General features: G+C 27.8%; 2 protein-coding genes and 1 non-coding gene across 6 annotated transcripts; 1 reads left to right on the top strand and 2 right to left on the bottom strand.

Moving 5' to 3' along the window:
* Window positions 1-6,281: 6,281 nt before the first annotated feature.
* On the bottom strand, window positions 6,282-9,148 carry LOC115710320 (protein GAMETE EXPRESSED 1-like). 4 transcript variants are annotated; one of them, XR_009684401.1, is made up of 6 exons: window positions 8,557-9,148; window positions 7,933-8,167; window positions 7,717-7,843; window positions 7,408-7,524; window positions 6,857-6,979; window positions 6,282-6,698 (listed from the first exon to the last, which is right to left on the bottom strand). XR_009684401.1 is itself a non-coding variant. In XM_061103800.1 (4 exons), the coding sequence occupies exons 2-4, from the start codon at window positions 8,094-8,096 to the stop codon at window positions 7,504-7,506; spliced, it is 312 nt and encodes a 103-aa protein (XP_060959783.1). In that variant the 5' UTR covers window positions 8,097-8,167; window positions 8,557-9,148; the 3' UTR covers window positions 6,282-7,503. The 4 variants fall into 4 exon arrangements, 1 of the variants encoding a protein (XP_060959783.1); XR_009684402.1 differs by having other exon boundaries at window positions 6,857-6,942; XR_009684403.1 differs by lacking the exon at window positions 6,857-6,979.
* A 4,510-nt stretch (window positions 9,149-13,658) lies between these two features.
* TRNAT-AGU (transfer RNA threonine (anticodon AGU)) lies at window positions 13,659-13,732 on the bottom strand. The gene has a single exon. It is a non-coding gene; the product is annotated as a tRNA-Thr (tRNA).
* A 2,126-nt stretch (window positions 13,733-15,858) lies between these two features.
* On the top strand, window positions 15,859-22,291 carry LOC115722031 (major allergen Pru av 1). The gene is made up of 3 exons (XM_030651151.2): window positions 15,859-16,179; window positions 16,256-16,471; window positions 22,050-22,291. The coding sequence occupies exons 1-3, from the start codon at window positions 15,996-15,998 to the stop codon at window positions 22,136-22,138; spliced, it is 489 nt and encodes a 162-aa protein (XP_030507011.1). The 5' UTR covers window positions 15,859-15,995; the 3' UTR covers window positions 22,139-22,291.
* The last annotated feature ends 2,304 nt before the right edge of the window (window positions 22,292-24,595 follow it).

Genomic DNA, 24,595 nt, shown 5'->3' with positions numbered 1-24,595 from the left:
CTCTTGTTCTCAATCTTTGTTGGATAGCAATCCACATTATAAAGCTATGCTTTGGAGTATTGAAACGCCTCCAAACCTCATTACTCCATGTCATTGCTATTTTTCCAAACATAAAAATAATAATCCATATGATAATAATTAGGGGAATTATCCCATATACTATTTTTTTAATTTTTTCTTTTAAATTTACGGTTTGGATTTCTAAAGTGGTTGCAGCGCTAGTTGCAATATGGGTTTCCATACGATTTTTTGTTACAATTTAGGTTGCAGCGCTAGTTGCAATAGGAGTTTCTATGTAGAATTTCGTAAAAATGCAAAAAAAAAAAAAAAAAGAAAAAAACTAGTTTGAAGTGTAAAAATGAAAAAGCCCCTAATAATTACTACTTACATTTAAACAAACCTAAATAATGAATTTCTTGTCTCAATTATAATTTTATTTCTTGCTGAAACAATTATAATAATTAATTTGTTTAAACTATTAAAGAATATATAAGCATTCTTATAGTTGCCATATAAGTAAAAAATCTACATACCCTTTTGTTTTCTTAGAGAAATTAATAATCTATATATCTATTAAAGGGTATGCAAGCATAATAAAATTCTTAATGCAATTTTCAAATGATTGCATTTATTACTGTTAGACATTCTAATATAAAACTTGTAAAATATTTTCATATAATCTGTACAATATATAAATATAGCATGATATAGAATCTGATTGGCAATCTAATTGTTCCCACAACAAAATCCTAATACATATATTATTAATGTTGATATATGAGGTTGAGATCATTTTCATTATTGTATATATCTAACGTAAATCTATTTGGTCATGATACTATCACATGAATAATATTTAGTCATTATTAGTGATATATTCATAAAGAGTAATTAGAATATGACATTATTAGTATGTGTATGTATAATTCTTGATCATGAAATGAAGAATTCAAAATTAATTTGGATTATTGATATCTTGAATGAGGACCCAAGTGACCCACCAACCCATAATAAATATGTATATAAATATATGTTTATTTATTTATTATATAATAAGTAGCTATATATGGAAAGTGGGTAAAAGCATGAAATTTTGTGGAGTTGACAAATCAATGTGAATTATAGGGTTAACGTTTCTATCATGTGCCCATGTCTAATAGAGCACATTTGGACGGCAAGGGATTTTAATTTTCTCACATGACATTCCCATTTTCCAATTAAATAAATTAACAAATTATTTGTCTTTACTGTCTTCTATTATTTTTTATATGTATATATTATTGTTCTTATAAACATGGAGATAGTTTAAATTTCAACTAGGCTATATTTAATATAAGTATTTGGGTAAATTTATTACTTAATTTAATTTATTTTGTGATTTTTGAGAATTATGGGGTTCTCTCTCAAATTAATTAGTGTTGAGTGTAGTAGCCTATGTTTTTATATATAGTTTAATATTTTTACATTTAATACATGTGAGACAATGTTCTTCAATATCCCCCTCGAGATGGTGGTTATTTTTGTTCACCAATCTTGAATCACCTTATCACAAGCCATGCTATTTGCTCGCTTATTTTTGTTCTGATCTCAAGTGTCTTTACACCATTTGGATCTCGTGCGGTTGGCTAACTATCTGAATAGGTGTAGATCCAAAGCCTACTAGAGATATGACTCTGATACCACGTTGAAAATCATAGGATTCTATCTCAAAACCAATTGGTGATGAGTGTAATTTTTGAATTTATTTTTTTCGACAAATTAAATTAATAAATGAATCTCCGTGCAAATTACTTGCCCACACAGGGATTTCTCATCCTGCCCTCGATAGGGAATATGAGAGGATGGGAGCAGGTCGGGAACTAAAATAATTAATAAGGATATGGGATGAGGGGACACTCCTCGCTTATTACCATTTCTATTATGCATGTTGCCAATAGCCTTTCATTGGTAAAAGAGTGTTTCTTTTTTAGAATTTTAAAAAATTATTATCTATAAGTTGAGTTTTATTTAAGTATTTTGTATATAAATATATTTTTATTTAATTATTATCTATTAAGAGTGCACCCATTTTTAATATAGTTTAAAAATAGATATTTTTTTTATTTTTTTTAATTAAGTAGCTAAATGAAGTATAGAAATTCAAATTTCTCTTTTAGTATTATTTATCATTAGATCAAAATTTAATGGTTTAATATTTTTTAAAGTAATATTTAAGTTAAATTTATTTAGTAACTATCAATGGGTAATACCCATTGAGAAGTGTTCCAGTTAGTGTATATTATAAGTATTACTATTTAGTCCTTTATCGCTAATGTGTAAAAAAATAATACCATATATAAGATGAATGTGCTACTTCTTCCATTGTTAATTGGTTTTGAGATGAAACTCTATGATCTTACAATTCTAACATGGTATCAGAGCCAAACAAAAACTTCCGCTGTCACTGCCTTTAACCTCCATTTGGGATCTTTCGACCAATGTCTTGGGGTCTTTGACCCGTTTCAAAAATTCACAAATTCTTTGACGTGTACACCCACAAATTTCTTGATTTGGTTTTGTGAGATTCTTTCAAATGCCATGTTCGGCACTGTGGTCTCTTAAATGTTGTTCATTATATACTCATACTTTACAATCCCAAACGTGAACAGGGTGTATTGAAAATAGTCTCATATCGCTAATGTGTGGAAAAGTAATACTATATATAAGATAAATGAGCTACTTTTTCCATTATCAATTAATTTTAAGATGGAATCCTATACATCTTTCAATTCTAATAATTTAGGACATTTGGTGAAATTATAAATATATTACAATGTCCAAAATTAGTTTCGGAACAAATATTTCACACATTTGTATAAAACAAACTTCAAAATAACATATTTTGTATTTTCAACATTATACAATATTTAAAAATTTTCAAAAATTTATGAGAGATTTCAAATAATCATAACGTGCGATATATAAATTTTTTGGATTGAAACCTATCCATACATTGAAAACACAAACATAAGTTGTTTTGATGTTTGTATGCAAGTTAAATTAATTTTTTTCAAACTTATTTTTGACATCGTAAATTATTCAAAATTTTACAAAAACGTATAATAGATCCTTAATAACTATAACATACATACATTCATATAAACATGATTCAATTATAATTTTTTTCCATGCAAAAATCGCTCTTGTCGCTAGAGCTAGAAGGCATGACCTCAAGAGTCTTACATTGATAATATGTGAAAACTTAATACAATTTAAGAAAAAGTGTGGCATAAGTCCTCAAAAAGTGCACTTTGATGCAAATAAATTCTCAACCTCAAAAATGGCAGTAATAGTCTCCATTTCCCAAGGTCATGTTTCTTGTAAGCCCGTTAGTCTCCAAGTTAATTGATCTGTTAAGTGCTAACAAAAATGTCACGCGTTGAAGGTTTATTGGTCCAAATAATAATTTTAATTAAAAATAATTTAAATATTAAAATTTACTAAAAATAAATAAATAAAAAATTAATATTTCCTAAAAAATGTACTTTAATATTTTTTATTATTATTTGTTTTCTCTCATTTCACATATCTCTCTTTGTTCTTCTTCTTCATAGGATAGACCCATCCATGGCTATAGAAACTGTATTGATGGAGAGGTCAAGGAACAATCTCACTGCCCATCCCGATATGCTCAACCGTCACTTTTTCTGTTTATTGTGGACAATGTCCCACATGGAATAAATAGTAGAGAATTGAGCCATATATAAGAACATGGGCTACTCCACTCATTGCCAATTGGTTTTGAGATGGAACCCCATGATTCTCAACATGGTATCAGAGCCATATCCCTTGCGGGCAAGTGATCATATCCGATCCGCACCTATACAGATAGTGACCATGTCCACTCTGATACGGTTCAAGATTGATGAGCAAAAAATAGCCATCATCTTGAGGGGGAATGTTGTGGACATTGTCCCACATAGAATAAATGGTAAAGAATTGAGCCATATATAAGAACATGGGCTACTCCACTCATTGCCAATTGGTTTGAGATGGAACCCCATGATTCTCAACATGGTATCAGAGCCATATCCCTTGCGGGCAAGTGATCATATCCGATCCGCACCTATACAGATAGTGACCATGTTCACTCTGATACGGTTCAAGATTGATGAGCAAAAAATAGCCATCATCTTGAGGGGGAATATTGTGGACAATGTCCCACATGGAATAAATAGTAGAGAATTGAGCCATATATAAGAACATGGGCTACTCCACTCATTGCCAATTGGTTTTGAGATGGAACCCCATGATTCTCAACACTATTTATCTTTTTTCTTTTTGCAAGCTCTTTGTTCAACATCTTCTCTATTTCTTCACCTTGCACCACCATTAATTCAAAGTCCATAATTGGAGATTGGGTTGTCGAACTTCTAAAATGCCCATATTGGAGGCATTGCAGGATGAGGCTTCGATAATGAGGCATTTTTAAACCTCTCGCTAGAGATCTATTTTGCTCAGAATGTTTCAGTTATAGGCAGAAATAAGGACATGGTAAGAAAGGGAAGCATGGGAACGACAAGGCATTGTATAAATAGGGGACGCCAGTTGATCTAGGGGTAGTGTAGTTCGAATGGGTTTAAGAGAAGTGGAGCTTAATGAAGAGAGGTGATGATGGCAGCACTGGGTTAATTAGAGGGAAGAAAGGGAGAACCTGAGGACGACGACCTGAATTTTGGGGTGATGCGATGGTGTGGGGCTAGTGAGATTAGGGTTCAAGAGAGATAGGATACTGAGTGGGAAAAGCGAAAACGATGGCTGAAGCTTCTGACTATGGTGGCTATGGAGGTTCTAATGAAGAAGACGAAAGGGAGAGAGAAGAATAAGGGTCGGGCTGAGAATGAAAAAAAATTAAATAATTAATTTTTAAATTAATTTATTTGTTTTTTTTTAAACAAAAATTAAATTATTCTAAATTAAATTTATAATTTAGACTAATAATTTGTCAACACGTAACAATTTTAAAATGAACAAACGAATCACTTTACTTGAAGATTAATGAACTTACAAGAAACATGATCTTGGGGCGCCATTTTTCAAAATTAGAGACTTATCTGTATCAAAGTGAACTTTTTGGGACTTATGCCACAATTTTTTAATAATGTTACCACATACCTTATTAACAAAAAAATTTATAATAATTGTTTGAAAAAGAATAGGGTAATTTAAAGGGTTTTTTTTTAATAATATACTAAAAATTGATTTTATTTATGAAAATATCTTTAAGAAAATTATTTGCACAAATAACGATGTGCCACATCAGCATTTATACCAAAATTCAAAACAAATACCGAAAATGGAAAAAATTGAAAAAAAATCTTGTTTTCAAGTATTTTCACGTTTTGAGAGTTTTGAAAAAGAAACCATTTAGTTGCTTTTAATGGAAATAAGATTTAATTGGTTACTTTTTCATTAAAAAATTTATTTTAAAATTTTACACATATATAAATAATAACTAGTTAAAGGTTACGTTCCGAGGCACGTAAATATTAGTTTTATTTAAAGTTTAGTTCATTATTTTTATTTAGATTTCTGTAAGATATGATTATGCGAATGATTTTTTTTATTAAAGTAATATTTGTACTATTATATTTAGTTAGTAAAATATAATTGGGTATATAAGTCATAACAAAATAATATTTATTATTTACTTATAAAAAATTTAGAGGAACAAGATATAAGTTCTGCAAAATTTAAGACAAACATGATGTAACAAAAATTAAAGAAAATGTGTGATCTTAAAATAGAAAAAAAAAATAAATGATGTAACATGAGAAATGTTGGTCTAACATTTCATCGTCTTCAGGTGCATACTTAATTGATACAAATAACAAAAGTTTACTTGTGTCAACTGATAGAGGCAAGTCCAAGAGAAAAGAATGTGTAGAAAGCTTGTACAATTAACACTTCTTCTTTAATTCATGGTGATATTTATAAGTCTAACTAAAAATATCTAGCTACTTTAGAAAAACAAAAAAAAAAAAATAATAATAGTAATTTAAATAAAATTCAAATAACTTTTAAATAGAAAACAAATGTACATTTATTTAATACAAAAAATAAATACTAATTCAAATTCAAATTTAAACAAAAAAAAAAAACAGAAAGATCTATCTAAGTGGAACAGTTCAGTATTCAAATATTATTCTACAAATCTAAATTAAACATATACTGTAGTTTTAAATTAATAAATGATGCAGAGCTACTTTATGATTTCGATTATCTAAAACTGGTATCAAATGTTCTCAATACGAGCGATAAAATGTTTTCGATTTAAGCACTGAAATTTCAATTCGTCTTTAGTTTTTTCTGAATTAAAAAATCGGTGCAACAAAATTAGTGACGATACTTCCATAACATCATACGGGAAATATAAGAACACATTTTGAAAATTACACAAATAATAAAGCAAACAAAATGGTGATTTGGAAGGCAAGTTCATCCCAAAGTAATTAGAGAACCTAGCCATTTTATTGTAGATTATTAGTAATACTACCTGTTTCCAACTAAAACTGCTGGCTCTTTCACAATCTCCTGCAAGAAATCCACCACCTGGTCCTTCCATACCATATTCTATAATTGCCTTCTCACTCCACCCAAATCCAAGCAAATCTATGGCATAAACCTTGTGTTTTTTAGCCAACTCTGGTATGTAATATCTGAAATAAAATTACTTATTGTCATCATCAAAGTAAGTGAAGGAAACATATATTTGAATCTTATACATAAAGCTCAAAACTTTACACTACTTCCTTAGCAATCTAATTAGAAATTTAGAACAAGGGAAGAATAGTAAGATGAGTACTAAGTACTAAACCTCCAATGATATGCAGAAGCACCAAAACCATGAATGAGAACAACCGGTGAGCCTTCACCTTGTACAACATAATGAATCTTACGACCCTTCCAAGTCCAAAAATTGTACAGGTGAAAAAAATACCTTATCAAAGAATAAAAAAATGCCGATATTTCAAACTCAACACACATTTAGATTGATAAATTGTTACAAAGGCTTTTAAAAGACAAGGACCAATAAAAGGGTGCAACATCAAACAATAAGATCTTTTGATGGAGATATAAAATGACAAAAATCATATACAAAACTTATAGTAAATTAAAATATTGCACAACTAATAAGGAACAATATGTTTTACCGTAAAATATAATTACATCCCTAACAATTGAAAAACATGAAATGATTAAGATACCTCCATGGGTTTCAAGAATAAACCATGTCAAGAGATATAAAAAATCCTAAAGGGCATTATGCAAACTAACATCCAGAAGGCAAAATCCAAAATGTTAAATGTTAAAGTTAACCATAAAAAGTACAAATGCAAAAGGCAATCCCAAAATTAGAATGCATACCCATCATCTTGATACTTGTATATCCAACAGGTGTCTTAGTTTCATATTTCTAAGTACCCAACTGAGTAAGATCAGTTAATTGTCTCAAAATAAAGCTCATGTTTTCTGCAATTCCACCTGTAACAGTAATAGAATCTATTAAGCATGTTGATACTCGTTCATAAAAAATAAAAATTCAAAATTCAGGAAAATTGAATGGTAATTAGTGATTTAGCACCTGAGGAAGAGAATTGTTTACATGGTCCAACATACTCTCTTTTGAGTATTGTTAATTTTAAATCTCTTTACTTTGTTTTCTTTAATATTTACCTGAGCAGCCAACATGGACTTAGAATTCTCGACCAGATGATCATGTGCTTGTTGAAGCTTTTCCTGTCGCTGAAGAAGCTCTTCCTGTTGTTCATGACCGAAATTAGCCAACTGCTGCAAAACTGCCCTGCAATTTAGATTACAGTATGAAACAATTATGTATTTTAAGAGTAAAAGAAACAATATTTGATGAAATGAATAGTGATAATGCTATACCTGCTCTCTTCTAGAGCTTTAGACTGAAATTGAGTGAGCGACTGAAGCCCATTAAGAGCTTCAGATTGCCCTTTAAGAACTTCCTTTTGTTTTTCCAATGAAAGCCCTGCTACATTTCCAATATCATCAGCCTTGTTTTGAAGAATGTTCATCTTGCTAGACATGGAATCTCCAACTCTGTTAATCTCTTTCTCAATTTGAACAGTCTCATCTCTCAAACCACCTATTTCTTTATCTAGATTACAACATTAATAAAAGAAAACTAATTAAAATACCTAAAAGTAACTGAACACTAATCAAAATCTAAGAAAGTAACAAAAGAAATTTAAAAACCCAAATCATTCAGTCTTAGGCTTTGCGATATTCAACTTTTCATTTCATTTTCATATCAGCTTAATTCAACAAAATTGGTATGTATGTATCACTCATTGGGACCAATTTCTTTCACTTACCCATAACCGTAAGGGATATCGTTATCATATTCTTGTATCGGGGATTTATAGAAACTAAAAACCCAAAGCTCCATGATACAAAAATTAGGACTAACACATAAAATTGATTGAAATTTGTTAATGCTTAAGATTTTTTATTTTAATATTTTGAATCATGTCTAAAAAGACAAACCTAAAAAGACAACTTGTTCTTCCTGTTGATTCAATCGGGAGTGTGATTCTGCTCCTCTGTTTGTTTACGATGGTGGCGGTCGTCGTCATTGCTACCTCTAAACTTGCCATCGTAGGCAGTCTCGAAGCCTTGCTCGTGATCCTTTTGGGGGAGTCGATTGAGCCCGGCCTTCGTTCTTATTTGTTTCGATTCTCATCAACCTCTATTCTGCTTCGTAAGTGGGGATGAGAAAGAAAGAAAAGAGTTGCATCTGATGGTGTGTTTGACACATAAGAAAAGAATAACGATTATTAGTTATTAAAAAATTAATTAACGGAAGAGTTATCCTCCGTTAAAGTTAACAGAAAAAGTTTAAAAGATTCCGTTAAACCAAGAATTGCCGTTAAATAGACACTTTTAATATATAAAGAAATAAGAAATTTTTACATGAAAAATCCATTTTGCACAATTTATTACCTAAATACCTCTACACGCCTATGTCTACATTTTTACTTACAAAGTTAGTTTTATTACACAAATACCACTTAGTCATCATTCCATCCATCATCTATCAAATCCTACTCTCTTCCATCTCTTTTTTCAATTTCTATCAATCAATCCATCATTTCACTCTCTTTTTTTCTTCTTTTCTTTTTCTTTTTAATTTTATTTAAGTTTTTAATTTTTAATTTTTAATTTTATTTCAGTTTTTAATTTTTAATTTTTATTTTTATTTTCAGTTTTTAATTTTTAATTTTTTTTCCATAACAATTCTTCTTTTCTTTTTATTTTTAAGTTTTAATTTTTAATTTTAAAGCTAGTTTCTTATATATTGTTGCTTAGGTCTAGGATTGACTTCTATCAATCAATCCATCATTTCACTCTCTTTTTTTCTTCTTTTCTTTTTATTTTTAATTTATTTCAGTTTTTAATTAAATCTTTTTAACTTATTAGTTTAACTTTACAGCTTCTGAAATACTTTCATGACAAAAGAGAAGACTTTGACTAGGCCATTCAACTGATATAAGCATGTACAAATAAATTCGTACAATTTTAATGTCATTTTCATTCTCGCTGGACTAGCTCAAAGCCACGTCGAAATAATTAGATAACAAAATAAAATAATAAGAAACAATTACCGATGATATTCTATACTTGAAAAGAAAACGATCTAATTCATGCTTATAGTAGTATTGACGTGAGTAGAGTTATAAAATTAATATTAGAAAAGTATTAGGACAAACATGATTAAGATTTATGAGTAAAGGTGGCAAAGCTAATAGATTAGATTAACCTGGTCAGTCTCATTTTTATATCATCAATGGGTAACAATGAGATTTATCATGGATGTTGATGTTCAAAGAGTTTTTCCTGTATTTTAGTTTGTATACAGTTGTTTTGTAGTTTTATTATAGTTTTGCTACTTGCATATGTTATTTCACTATAAATTTAATATGCAACTATTTGCACAAAACTTACTATGTATAACTACTATTTCTTAGTCCCCATCAAATTAAATTCTTGCATAATATATAAACTATCATAAAACGATAATGCAACTATAAGGCAACTATTTGCACTTGCATACAGTTGTTTTGTAGTTTTATTATAGTTTTGCTACTTGCATATGTTATTTCACTATAAAATTAATATGCAACTATTTGCACAAAACTTACTATGTATAACTACTATTTCTTAGTCCCCATCAAATTAAATTCTTGCATAATATATAAACTATCATAAAACGATAATGCAACTATAAGGCAACTATTTGCAGTTGCATACAGTTGTTTTGTAGTTTTGTTATAGTTTTGCTACTTGCATATGTTATTTCACTATAAAATTAATATGCAACTATTTGCACAAAACTTACTATGTATAACTACTATTTCTTAGTCCCCATCAAATTAAATTCTTGCATAATATATAAACTATCATAAAACGATAATGCAACTATAAGGCAACCAAAACAAAAAATAAATCAAAATGCAACTGTATATAATGTAGATGTATTATTCATGAGGTTTTTTTTTTTAATTTTTCACATCATACATTGTTTTGGATTTAGTGGGAGCTCCAGATCTGTTTGTTACAGATCTACATTTCATGAATATAGATTTCGATATTAGGGAGAGTTATTTTGATCGAATAACGTAGATGTATTATTCATGAGGTTTTTTTTTTAATTTTTCACATCATACATTGTTTTGGATTTAGTGGGAGCTCCAGATCTGTTTGTTACAGATCTACATTTCATGAATATAGATTTCGATATTAGGGGGAGTTATTTTGATCGAATAAAATAGAAAACAAATGTGTAATTTCAGTTTCTTCACAGTTTTTCTGATTTTTTTTTCGTCATTTTCAGTTTAGATCATTGCAGGTATTCTTTTCCAGTTGATTTTGCCAGAATTAATAGTTGTATTTTTCTTGTTTTGGTTTCATTTTGGTTGTTTTGCGGTTTTGAAACGAGCGCGTATTTTCATCTTCATGGTTCGCTCTGTACAGCTGAAGGCTTAGTGCATGTGGTATTTTTGTAAATATTTGTATGTGGACTGTATAAATGTTTAATGGGCCGGCCCAAAGTATTTTTGTAATTTTTTTTCCTTTTTTGTATTTTTTTATTTTTTTCCCATAAAATAATTATTTTAATATGTGAGAAAATATAAATTTTTTTGTCTCCAAAAAATAACGATTAATATTAAAAGTAACTTTAATGTTTCTTTTTTATTTTTTGTTAATAAAAAATAATAAAACTTTAAACTTAATAATATTCAACATATCAAATAATATCATAAATTACTATAAATTTTTTTATTATATTGTATTTTTTTAGTAACTTATGAAGTTGTTTGATAATATTGAATTTTGTTTAAGCTTTACTATTATTTACATAATGATTAAAAGAAACTAAAATGTTACTATACTCATTTTGGTTATCATTTCCAGGGACAACAAATAAATATATGATTCTTACATATTAAAATAATCAATTTAAAAAATATATTATAATAGTGTAATTTTTGAGATTAAATAATTATCAGTGTGGTAAAAAAAATTGTTTACACATAAAAAGAAAAAAATGAGAAAGAATTCTTTTCGTATTAAAAGTTAATTACACATATATTAAAGTAATAAATTAATTAAAAGTAATAATAAAAAAAAAACAGATGTGCCTATTTGAAAATTTTTTTTATTAAAATTTTAAAATACTGATAAAAGTTAAGTAAGAAAAAAAATAAAAAAGAAATGAGGAAATTTTTTTTTTATTTATTTATTTTAAGGAAAAAAAGGTAAATCAATCTTTTGTTATTTAATTTTTTTTTTTCATAATTATTTGGTTACAAATGAGAGTAGGGCAGCTAGCAAGTACAATACATGAGTTGATAATGTTAAAGAAGAAATTTGCATTAAAAACGAAATGAGCTACTTCAATCTAAGAAAGGTGAACATCGGTATGCGTGTGTGCAATTATTAAAAAAACCCAGCATTAATATAGAAGAGGGCATTCATACAATTATTTTTAAATGCACGTATCTCCGTGCAAATATCTCTAATTTAAAACACTCCTTAACCCCTTAAAAGAGTTGTTTTTATTTCGACATATAAAAAAGCTTTATAGTTTTTTTTATTTCTATCATTTTGTATATTGTAATTATTTAAGATTACTTATAAATTTTCAAAAAAATGAGAATAGTACTTTGCAATATCAAAAGTAAGATTTAAATTTTGTTGTACACATGTATTTTTTCTTATACGATTGATAAATAACTGTTTGAAGTATTTATTCATAATTTTATGTCCCTAAAAACTAGGACGCATATGCAATTGTGAAAAAAATAAATAAAACTTAACTAAAAAATTCTGCTGAGTATCGAACTAGATAGAGAGTGTAACCTTTTGGGGTGTACAATAATATGCAATTAGGGTTTGTGTAGACTTGGTAATAGTTTGAGATTGAGATATAGATTAATGGGTGAAAGTTGAGACTTTTTCATGTGGCAAAAGGAGTTGGGATATGATGGGAATGGAGTTCTCTCACTTACTTTCCCAACTTTTATAAAATCTCTACAAGTTGCAACCTTGTTGGAGTCAGCATCATAAAGTGAAGCAGCAACTGCTGTTTATTATTATTATTTTTGGAGGGTCCAAACTCCAAATTGTTATAACTTGTCATTTCAGGAATGATACAAATCAAAACAGCAATGAGTTGGTTTTATGCATGTGCGTATTTTTTGTTTAAGATATTTATTAGTTCACATGGTACAGTAGGCTTCTTTTTTTTTTTTATTTTTTTTTTATTTTAAGAAATGAGTATTTCATATTATTTGCACATGGTTCTAACATGAGGATATTCTTCTGTGCCTGTGCTTCTACTTTTTCTCAAATCAACTCAACGATTTGTTTGCAGATCGAAAATTTGGAAATGATGCATGTGGTTTAGTGGGCCCAGATTCTTGGGGATCTTTGGTGTCTGTACAAATTGTAGGCCCATATACTGAGAGAAGCGAAACGCTTGGGCCTCGGTTTGGATTTGGATTTGCATGAGCCCAATTCAAAACTTCAATCATCGCTTGAAAACATTGTATTTACAACATTTACAACACATAGAAAGGTGATATTTGAGGGAAATTCACAAGAGAATACAAATTTTATATCATAGAATTACAAGGTACTACCTTTCAAAAAAAAAAAAAAAAACAAGAATTACAAGGTTCTCTAAATATCATCATAATTCATTCACCAAATTATCAATTAAAATGGAAGTGTTTGGCAAAATAATCTTATATATATTCACTTTGCACAAATAGCTTCCTTTTGATAATTATTTGCATAACTACCTCAAACACTGTATGTTACTTAGACTTAGGTGAGTGAATAGTGGACTTAAATATTTTGTTGAAAGAGATCATAACGAAAACAAATACTGTATATTTAAATCTACCTAAAAGTACCAGATTATATACTAAGAAGAAAAATATGATCAAATTATTTGTTCATTATATACTAAGAAGAAAAATATGATCAAATTATTTGTTCAAAATCAAATACAGAGTAGCTTAGTGATATTTGATTTCAAGTGAAATAGATGACTGTATTTTTTTAAAAATAAAATCGGATATTGCTCTCATTGAGAGTTGAACTCAAGACCTCCCGCTTACTAAACGGGTGCTCTAACCAACTGAGCTATGAGAGCTTGATGTCTAAGTGGGCATATTAAATTATATTATTCAATATATTTACGACTCTATTTTGTTTGCACCCTAATGAATATTTTTCATATTTTTAAAGTGGAAAAAAACAATATTATTTAAATGAATATGCTGCGCCTCCTAATTAATAAGCACGAGTCTCACATGTATTTCAACAAAGCAAAATTACAACCATTATTTGCGTTTTTATTTATTTATTTTTGTTTGTGTTTTTAGTTACATGAAATGTATTGTACATAGCTAACTAATCTTTAATATAACTTAACTACAATTATATTCGACCTTACTAATTCATGTCGTCTCTGAACTAAAGATTTTGTTCATTGGGTTGAAACGCATTTCATCTTTTCTCGATTAATCTTGTTTTGCTTAGATCGAGCAAGAAAAGTTGGACTAGTAAATTATTCATACTGTCTTTGCCATTGTTCTAGAGTCATATCAATTAGAGGATTTTTTAATGCATCCTCGTAGATCCTCCAATTTCTTATAAAAATATTTGAAATGTTTTTATCGACTAGTTTTTTTTTTTAATTTTTTTTTATTTGTATCTATTAGCATATTCGGTGTCGACACATTTTAAATTTTTTTTAACATATGGATTCTTGATAGTAATACTACATAAAAAAAATATTAATTATATTAACAAATATAATTTTAACAAGGATAATTTTAGCAAATATAATTGTAAGAACAACTTATTATTATGTTATTGTGACCCTTAATTCTATTTTGCTTAAATTTTTGACATCATTTTAGCTCTGTTTCTAACATTCTGTTTGTGTTTTGTGCAGATCAAGTTGGTGTTGGGAAACCTAACACTTCAATCTGTTGTCCAACAATAATCCTAATCTGCTGTCTTGCTGTTCTTAATTTGATCAAACTTGGGTAATATATTGATACAAGAATAACCCTATATATTTAACAGATTACAATGCTAAACAAGCATTATCATAAAGATGTACCTCAGCTAGATGATATGCAATGTATTTGTTTAATAATGTTCCACCAAAAACGAATTTGTTTAAGAGAATTGCTATTGGACACCAGTAATGCATGCTAAGCATTTTTCATAAGTGGTGCCCCATAATTAGTTAGCGATATTGTCTAAAAGTTATCTTTTTAAATTATATAGGACTCAATATTTAATTACACTTATAGCAATATGATACCGAAGAGAGTGCTGGGCACCAACGGTGCCTTTTAACAATTCTCTTTGTTTAATAGTCAAAATATAAAGAATGTAATGGCCAATGTTGACCATTTTAGCTGCCATTTTTAGACATATGCCTCATGTCTTGAGAGCTTTCCCACCTCAGCTACCATATTCCTTCATAGAAATAATTTTGGCAACTATTGAAATTAGACAATTAATGAAGAGAAAAACGATCTTTAACCATAAGAATCAACATTTTGAAAAATTAATAGCTTCTCTGTTTTCAATTAAAGGAAACTATCATTGTTCATCTGTATTTGATGATAGCATGGATCAAATTGTTTAGTGAATTAAATAATATTTAATGGTCTCTCAAGCTTTAAATAGTCCCTTCAATGCCATTTCTAGTTTTAAAGATCTAATTTTAGATGTAAGTCTCTTATCATTTTTCCCTAGAGTTACTGTTGTACATGTTAAACGTTCTGCTAACATGGCAGCGCACGGGTTAGCAAAGTATACTTTAGAGTTGGATGAAGCTTGTTTCTGGTTGGAGTTATTTCCTCCACCAATTTACTCTGTTATTGTAAATGACCTTTCTTAATTTATAATAACAAGTATTTTTCTCAAAAAAAAAAAAATCTAGTTACTTTCGAAATCATAGCAAAGACAAGGACATAAATTTCTTCATGACTTTATATCCTTGATTTATGCTAAAGCAGAGAAAATCTACACAGTTGTTATAGTTGTGCACATGAAAATCAATAGTGTCATTTTTTTTTTGCCAAGGACTACAGCATTTAGATATTTATTTTAATACTCTAGGGAAGTCTTTCTTTGACTAAAATACTAATTATTAAAATTTATAATTTTCTAACTAGACTAACAATATTCACACCTATTTAAATATATATCTAAAACAATGTAGCAGCAACTTGTTTAAATAATAGAATTGCTTAAAGACACTATAATGGAAGATTAACCTATAAATACAACCTCATATTCTCATCTTTTCAACACACAAGAACCCACTACAACTTCAACTACATTCTTCTTCTTCTTCTCTTTAATCATTTTCAATCCTTTCATAGGCCATCATGGGTGTTTTCGTATACGAAACCGAGTTCAGCTCTAACATCTCTCCAACTAGGTTGTTCAAGGCCTTGATCCTTGATGGGGACAACCTTATCCCAAAGATTGCCCCTCAAGCAATCAAACAAGTTGAGACCCTTGAAGGAGATGGAGGAGCTGGAACCATCAAGAAGATCACTTTTGGTGAAGGTATAATTTGATTAGCATTGTATTGTATGTATGCAAGTTTTGAGGTTAATATTTGGTGTAATTTATAATTTTGCAGGGAGTAGTTTTAAGTATGTGAAACACAGAGTAGATTCCATAGACCAAGACAACTTGTGTCACTCTTACACTTTGATTGAAGGAGATGCTTTAACAGATAAGCTTGAGAAAATCTGTTATGAGACAAAGTTGGTGGCATCTCCTGATGGAGTTGGCTCTGTCATTAACACTGTCAGCAAGTACTACACTATTAATGATGCTGAAATTAAGGAAGAAGTATTAGAATATTTTATTTATGGAAATTATTTTCTAATTAAGGAAATGATTTTCTATTTAAGGAAATAAATAAATAATTGATTTTCTGTTAAATGAATATTTTATATTCATTAAATCTGGACAAAATCAATTATGTAATATTCTATATATGGTCAGATTTCTATATTCATTACCTGATTTGATTTCCTGAATTAATTGTCAAAATATTCTGACAATTAATGTGGCGCAGATACTGATGGAGTATCTCACCTATAAATATAGGGTCTCGGTCCCCGAGCTCCTCACTCATTCTGTTCATAACAGCAAAATCCATCTAAAGAGAGTTGAGAGAGCGAGGAAGCCCGATTACCCATGGTAGTCAATTTCCTTTGCAGATCAAAGCTTATGTGGGTTTGAAGCTCAAGATTCAATGGCTGGAGGTATTTCGATCCTTAAGTTATATAGTGTATATGTTTGATTAATTCCGCACTTAATACTTAAACATATACATTTCAGTTTATATATATAAATGTCTAACAGTTGGTATCAGAGCGGTTTTTATCTCTGCCTTGATTTTAGTTTGAGTTTCATATATATATATATACTCGTATATACAGTGTTTATATATATATATTTAATTCAGTGTTTATATATATATATTTAATTCAGTGTTGATATATATATTTATTTTCGTTTGTGTATATATTTATATATTCATATTCATTCAATTTCAATTATATATACACATATATATTTTCATACATATATACTTGTTTATTCATTCAGTTCATATATATATATTCATATACATATATATATATTTTCTTCATTTCATTACGTATATATGTTGTATATATATATATTATTTATATATCTAAATGCTATATACAAATATATACATATATACATTTCATGTTTATATATATACATACAGTATTTTTATTTTTCTGTATATATATATGTATATATATTTATATATATATTGTATATGTATTAATACATTCATATATTAATATAGATTGTTCTAAGCATGAAAATCTACTTTGAAAAAACAAAGAAATCTCAAAATTATTTTTCAGAAAATTTTGGTGATTTTTAAAGTCTTTGTTTTATGTATTTTCGATGCATAAAATCTATATGAATGTCTTAATTTTTGCATTTAGATTCATTTGGAATTGATTTCATGATTTTTGGAAGTTTAAAGAAATTTTATCATGTCGTTTATGGCAGTGTATTTTTCAAAAAAAAAAAAAAAAAAAAAAAAAAGGGAAAAAATTTCGATTTTTTTTATATATATTTTTTATTTATTTGGAAATATAAATTATTCTCCTATTGTTAATTTAGTCAATAAATTACATTCATTAATTTCCATTTTTAATTTAATACATATATTTAGAATTAATATGTTATTTAGTATAAACTGAAAATGGAAATTTGTTTTAATATGGTAATTAATTACATGATTTATTTAGGCATGTAATAATTGTGCAATTTTTATAATTGTGCATTTAATTATTTATTACCAAATTTATGTAATTTATTGTTTAAATTAATAAAATTTGAAAAATCTGCCATTAAGTATAGTCTTTAATTTTGCATTTAATTCATTCCATATAATTAATTGTACTAATTTGTATAATTACCTTATTTATACAAATTAATTATTAGTATAAATATTTAAGATATTATATGGTCATAAATGCATAATTAATTATATATTATGGAATTAAGCATTTAATTTATTATCATACAATAATTGTATTAATTTGTATTTATTTGGCAAATTTATGTTTAATGCAATTAATTTAGATTTGTATGATCTAAATGCTATACATAAATTCCTTTTATAGTGCTAGATATATTTAGAAATATTCAAACATTAAGATAGGTTGAATATTTTATATAGCACATTAAGTTTCATAAAACTTCATAAAATATTCATAAAACTTCCTAAAATGAATAAAATATGAATAAAATGTAAGTAATTTTGTGGTTTGACATAAGAAAACATGAATTTGGGACAAATGCTCATATCTAGAACGGTTTTTAATGATCTTCGGACGACCACACTAGGAGCATTAATCTCAGTGATTGTCTACTATGTTAATAACGAAATTACTTTTAGGTAGAGCCCAATACCTAATGTCTAAGTGAAAATATAATTTTATATAATTAGGGAGTAGCAACAGCATCCTTATTTGTATAAAATTATATATTAATTAAAATTCACCTTAATGGACATAACTTGTAATTAATTATATAGGTATAATAATTTTACCCCACAGGGATTTTATTATATTTGTATAATTAATTAGGATAATATGTTAAATTAAATTCTCTTAATTTACCCCACAGGGAGTTATGGGGATTTAATTTAATAGTGTTATCACAAATTTAATTAAAGATAGATAATAAACCTTCATTTTCTAAAACTAATTGTTTAATTAAATCTATCATAAAGTTCATCTAATTTTATTAAATTTAAAATTTAGCCCACAGGCAATTTTGGATTTAGTAAAATTTTAATCTTCAGTTTATACTTTGGTGTCTAGTGAACCACATAATTTTAAATAATTAGGGAGTAGCCACAGCATCCTTAATTATATAAATTTATATATATTAAGTGGATTAAGATCACATAATGGACATGAATTATGTGAACATAATAATCTTACCCTACAGGGATTTTATTATATTCACATTATTAATATGTTAAATTAAATTCTCTTAATTTATTCCACAGGAAATTATGTAGATTTAATTTAATAATTTTATCATAAAGTATAAAATTTTGAAACATTTATAAATAATTAAGTGTTTCATACCTTTCATTAAGATAGAAATATTAAACTTTAAGTTTTTCATAAATTGTGTAAATCTATCATAATCTACATCTAAATCTAATCTTATTAAATTAAAAATTTAGCCCACAGGCAATTTTTGTTTAATAAGATTTCATATTTAAGCATGTTTATTCATTGGTAAAAACATGATTCATTTAAACCTCAAAACTATATATGTAATTTTATTACTTCACTATTCATATATTTCTTCCATACCAGTAGAAATTTCCAAAAATTTATTCTGATAACTTAATCTAAAATGTACAGTTTTTACTGTATAATTAAGAAAAATAAATCACACTTTATTATCACCAATAAATTTTAATTTATTGTGTATGAATTCATTCTAATATAGTTAATGTGATTATTAACACATAGTGGATTATTTTAGATTGTTATTCCACATTCATAATTTCTTGCAAGGTTTACAAATAAACCTAAGAAAGTCAGTAACTGTGAGCAAATCTTATCCACAGACAAGATAACTTCTCACATTTAGAAGTTTAAGGAACAAGCAATATAGTAGTGGCTTTGTTTTAAAATTGGCAAAGATCTTTATGTTCCAAGATTCTATTGAAACTTGATTTAGACACATTTAGAGGTCTTTACTACAAATGATGTCACTCATAAAGATATGCAAGTTCAATCTGACAATAAGAAATGTGTTATTAATAAGAATTCTTCTACATTATAGCACCAAAAATTATGGAACATATTTCCATAAATAGAATAAATGTTAGTAAATGGTGGGGATCTTCATTACACTAGATTTTACTAACTTTATTTAGAACTTGTGTGAATTTCATTAAGAATATGTATTCCAACAAGTCAAAATCGGTGCATACTAGAATTCTATCATATTAGAAATCATACAAGTCAATTAATTTTGAAGACATGGACTCAAATTTTGCATCTCATTTTTAACGATTACTCACATAAATTATTTTTCTACAAAAGTATAGATTTATATGTTTCAAAGACATTTAAATCTTAAGTAGAGAAATAGTGCATTTTGCATATTAAGATAGTGAGATCAATAATAAAATGGAGAATACTACATTAAAATTCATGAGTATGGATAAACTCCCAGTCCATTTGCAAAGTTTCTTTAAAAGCATGGGTTCATTGCCCAATACATATGCCTGGTACACCTAAATCATAGTGTGTGACAAATTTAAGAAACTAAGCATTTTTGGACATGGGGTGGAGCCTACATAGCAAACTCCAATCTTTCCTAAATCTTTGTCTATTGATTCTCAACAATGGGGTGTACATATCGAATCGTGTTCTAACCAAAGTTGTTTCTCAAACATATTTTGAGTTGTGATAAGGTTGAAAACCGACTTGATGACATGTACACATTTTATAAACACCCATATATAGTTAGAGTACAATTGTCAAAGAAAAGATCTGGGCCCTAAACCATAAATGAGCATATTTCATTTGAAAAGCTATAAGGTTTAAGGGTTACATATTTTATTATCCATCTCACAACACTAGAACTGTGGAATTAAGAATTGACTTGATCAGTGGGAGTGATCAATCTAGGAACCTAGTTTCTGAGAAAGATCATTCATATTTTCTCAAACTTCCACCTCAAGTGTTAGATTAATTATGATTCACAACAACCCTTAAGATTAATGGTTATTGAGAATTCATAACTAATCATTAATAATATACAAGTCATTGGTAAAATTCTAATAAGTTATGTTATTTAGTAATTGCTTACAATTTCTAAAATAACATGTTATTGAACCATTTGCTCTTTTAAGAGTTTGTTGGTCCATCCTTAAGATGACTTATTAGAACAGTTTGATCAATGTTTTCTAGTGATTACATTTTGTACAATAAGAGTTCAACTACAATATTAATTTGAGACACAAATTAAATTATAGAATGATAAAGAATTGAAGTTGTAGTACAACATGCCATGAATGAAGAAATGAATATCTTAAAGAGCAATAAAGTTTATCTTTAGTAAAGTTGCCTAATGGGGTGGAGAACATTAATTAAGCATAAGTTTTTTCACCAATAATATTCATTAGGCAACATTGAGAAACATAAAGATATAAAATTGCTAAGAAGTTCATTTTGAACTAAGAATCAATAACAAAAGAGATTTATATTCTCACTTGTTTTTATAAATGATTCTATTATCGACCTTGGCATTTGTTGCTCGTTTCAATTCATTAATCAGTTCCAAACAGTGAACTAGAGGAGAATGTATACAGACTGCCATAAAGATTTTCCTTTAATAAGTGGTGAACATATGCAAGCTTAAAGTGTCTACCTATAGATTAAAACAAACATCTCACAAATTGGTATTATATCATCTTTTCCTTTAGGTTTGAGAAGAGAATTATGGAAATAATCATATACCAGAAGATTAGTGGGAGTAATATTTGTTTCATACGTAGACAATATGTTACTTGCAAATGATGATAAAAGTTTTCTATATAAGTTGAAATAATTCATATCTCAAATTATTATTTTGAGATAATGCATATAAATAACATATATAATTTTAATTAATTAGAGAGTAGCCATCTAAAGAGAGTTGAGAGAGCGAGGAAGCCCGATTACCCATGGTAGTCAATTTCCTTTGCAGATCAAAGCTTATGTGGGTTTGAAGCTCAAGATTCAATGGCTGGAGGTATTTCGATCCTTAAGTTATATAGTGTATATGTTTGATTAATTCCGCACTTAATACTTAAACATATACATTTCAGTTTATATATATAAATGTCTAACAAGAAGATGTTAAACAAGGCAAAGAGAAGGCTTCTCAGCTATTCAAGCTCTTTGAAAAATACCTTAATGACCATCCTGATGCATACAACAACTAAAACATGTTGAATTTCATCTCACAATATGTGTTTCTCAAGTTCCCTATGTGTCATCTTTCTTCTAATAAGAGTGTGAGAGTTGCTACTTATCAAATGTATTCTTTTGGGGGCAAAATAAAATCTAATAATGTTACAAAATTCTAAAATAACAAATAGAGATGGCTGCACATTATCGTTGAAAGTTGTTTTTGAAAACTAATCAATGGCTACTCCTTAGAAGACAAAGTTTCAGTGGAAAAACTTGGCTATAAAATAACAATCAAACTGTAACGAACAAGTCACTTTGTTGTCTAATCAAGGCCCGCCTTGAGGCTAAGCGGACTAGGCGCCTCGGGCCCCCTAACGCTCAGAGTTTGTGAAAAAAAAAATATTAATATATAGATAAAATATTAAATAAGAATAAAATATAATAAAAATTGTTTGGTATAGTGGTAATTGGTAAAAGGTTTTACTTTAAACAAGAGATCATGAGATCAATTTCCAATCTTTACTTTTTAATTTTTTTAAAAAAATATTTAATGTGTAATTATGATTGATTGAACCTTTGAATTACACTAAGCACTAGAACTATCATTTTTATAATAGTTAAACTATATCTTTATATATTAAAAGTGTCTATCTAACGACATTTCTTATTTAACAGAATATACCTTAAAAATAAAAGAATATTCTGTTAAATTTAACCCAATAATTAAACTCAAAAAATTAAACAATCTTTTTTTAAATTAAAAAAAATCATCTTAGCCACATATCTCTCTAACAAACCGTATATCCCCATAATTGGTTTACGATCAACCCAAATATCATCCGATTCACTGCTTTGATGGAATCAATCTTTCCACCCTTCTCTCTCTCACTTTGTTATTAAAAAGATTCAATAATTATTATTTATTCTTTATTATTCTTTTTTTTTCATCATACTTTTCATTATTCTTTGAAAACTATATATACACATTTTATTTTAAGAAATATCCTCTACAGATATTTTTTTTAAAAAAACTAAATTATAAGCAGGCTATAAATTTAGATCTTTAGATCTAAAACTTTCACGATGTACTTTTTTTTTTTTTTAGTTTTTTTTCAAATTTTATTTCCACATTGGCAAAATGAAAAATTACAAAAAATCCTAAATAAATAAATAATACTATGTTCTCTGGAAGTGTAAATATCTTTGCATACTATTATTATTAATTTCATATCATATTTCACACTTGCTTCCCCATTCAAAAAGACCTATCTTTCGATCTTGCTAATTTCGATCTTGCTAATAAATAGTCTAAAAAATAAGTATAATAATCTCCGTTATTGAAAAATTATATCACAAATTCCTATTTTTAATGTAGGACTTATTTTCATAATAATGTACATACAATGATAATTTACTACTTAATTAGTCATATAGTACTAATAATCTCTTAATTTCCATGTTTAATCATGTCTTATTACACAAACCAAGCGGAAAACAAACTTATTTAGTGTTGGATAATAATTTTATTTACTTTGAGAATATAATGATATAATTTATAATAACAAGCTCTTTCTTTAAGTTAAATAAATAAATAAAAACCTTAGTATATGAATTTGATCCTAGCTAGTACGCATTATAAAATGGTGAATTTTTAACATGTGTAAATTATATAAATTTCCAAATGTTTATAGAATTAAAATAAACTAATATAAAATGAAAATACAAAAATAAAATGATCGTCATCATGTCATAATTAGATATGCTTAGAAAGAATTACAAAAAAAATGAGTAGAAATTTGTCCAAAATATTTAGTGAATCAAATTAACAGGAGACGAAGGTGTTGCCGAAGTTCAATCCGTCAAACTCCATAGCCAATATTCTTATTTATTTCTTGTTCATGGTCTTGGTGTGAGTAGTCCTAGTCTCCTTCGGTGAGAGGGGTTTCTTATCTTGATTATCAGTATTACTAGTCACGAAGGTCTCCCCAAAATTCAGTCCATCAAACTCCAAACCCAATCTCATTTCATTCTGCTTCTTCATTGGCAGAGATTTGTGATCTTCATCACTACTCGTCATCACTTTGTTCTTTGTCGACGCTTTGTTATTCATCAACCAAGAAGAAAAAAATTTCTCCCCAAATAAGATTTCAGCACCCCTAATTTCGAAGCTACTGAACAGAGAATTCATGGTGGAAAATGTTATTATTAATTTGTGAAATTAATTTGATCAAATTCTAAAATGAGCCCTTGAAACTTGAAATAGAGAGAGTATTAGTATTAGTGCTAAGTACGTAGGTAGGCAGTAATAATATTTGAGTTTGTGAAAGAGGAAAAGGGGCATATTTATAGAGAAGTAATCTACTGATAGTTCCTTATTCCTTTTAGGATTAGGATTTATAATACTTTACGTTGGCGCCAAGAAAAAAGCAGGCCTAACTGATTTATTTTTTAATTAAGTTTGAAAAAAAAATGATATTAATTAATATACA

This window comes from Cannabis sativa, chromosome 9 (assembly GCF_029168945.1).
Source record: "Cannabis sativa cultivar Pink pepper isolate KNU-18-1 chromosome 9, ASM2916894v1, whole genome shotgun sequence".
Lineage (NCBI taxonomy): Eukaryota > Viridiplantae > Streptophyta > Magnoliopsida > Rosales > Cannabaceae > Cannabis > Cannabis sativa.
Note: the sequence above shows the minus strand (reverse complement) of the source record. Positions and strands in the feature narration are given on the sequence as shown.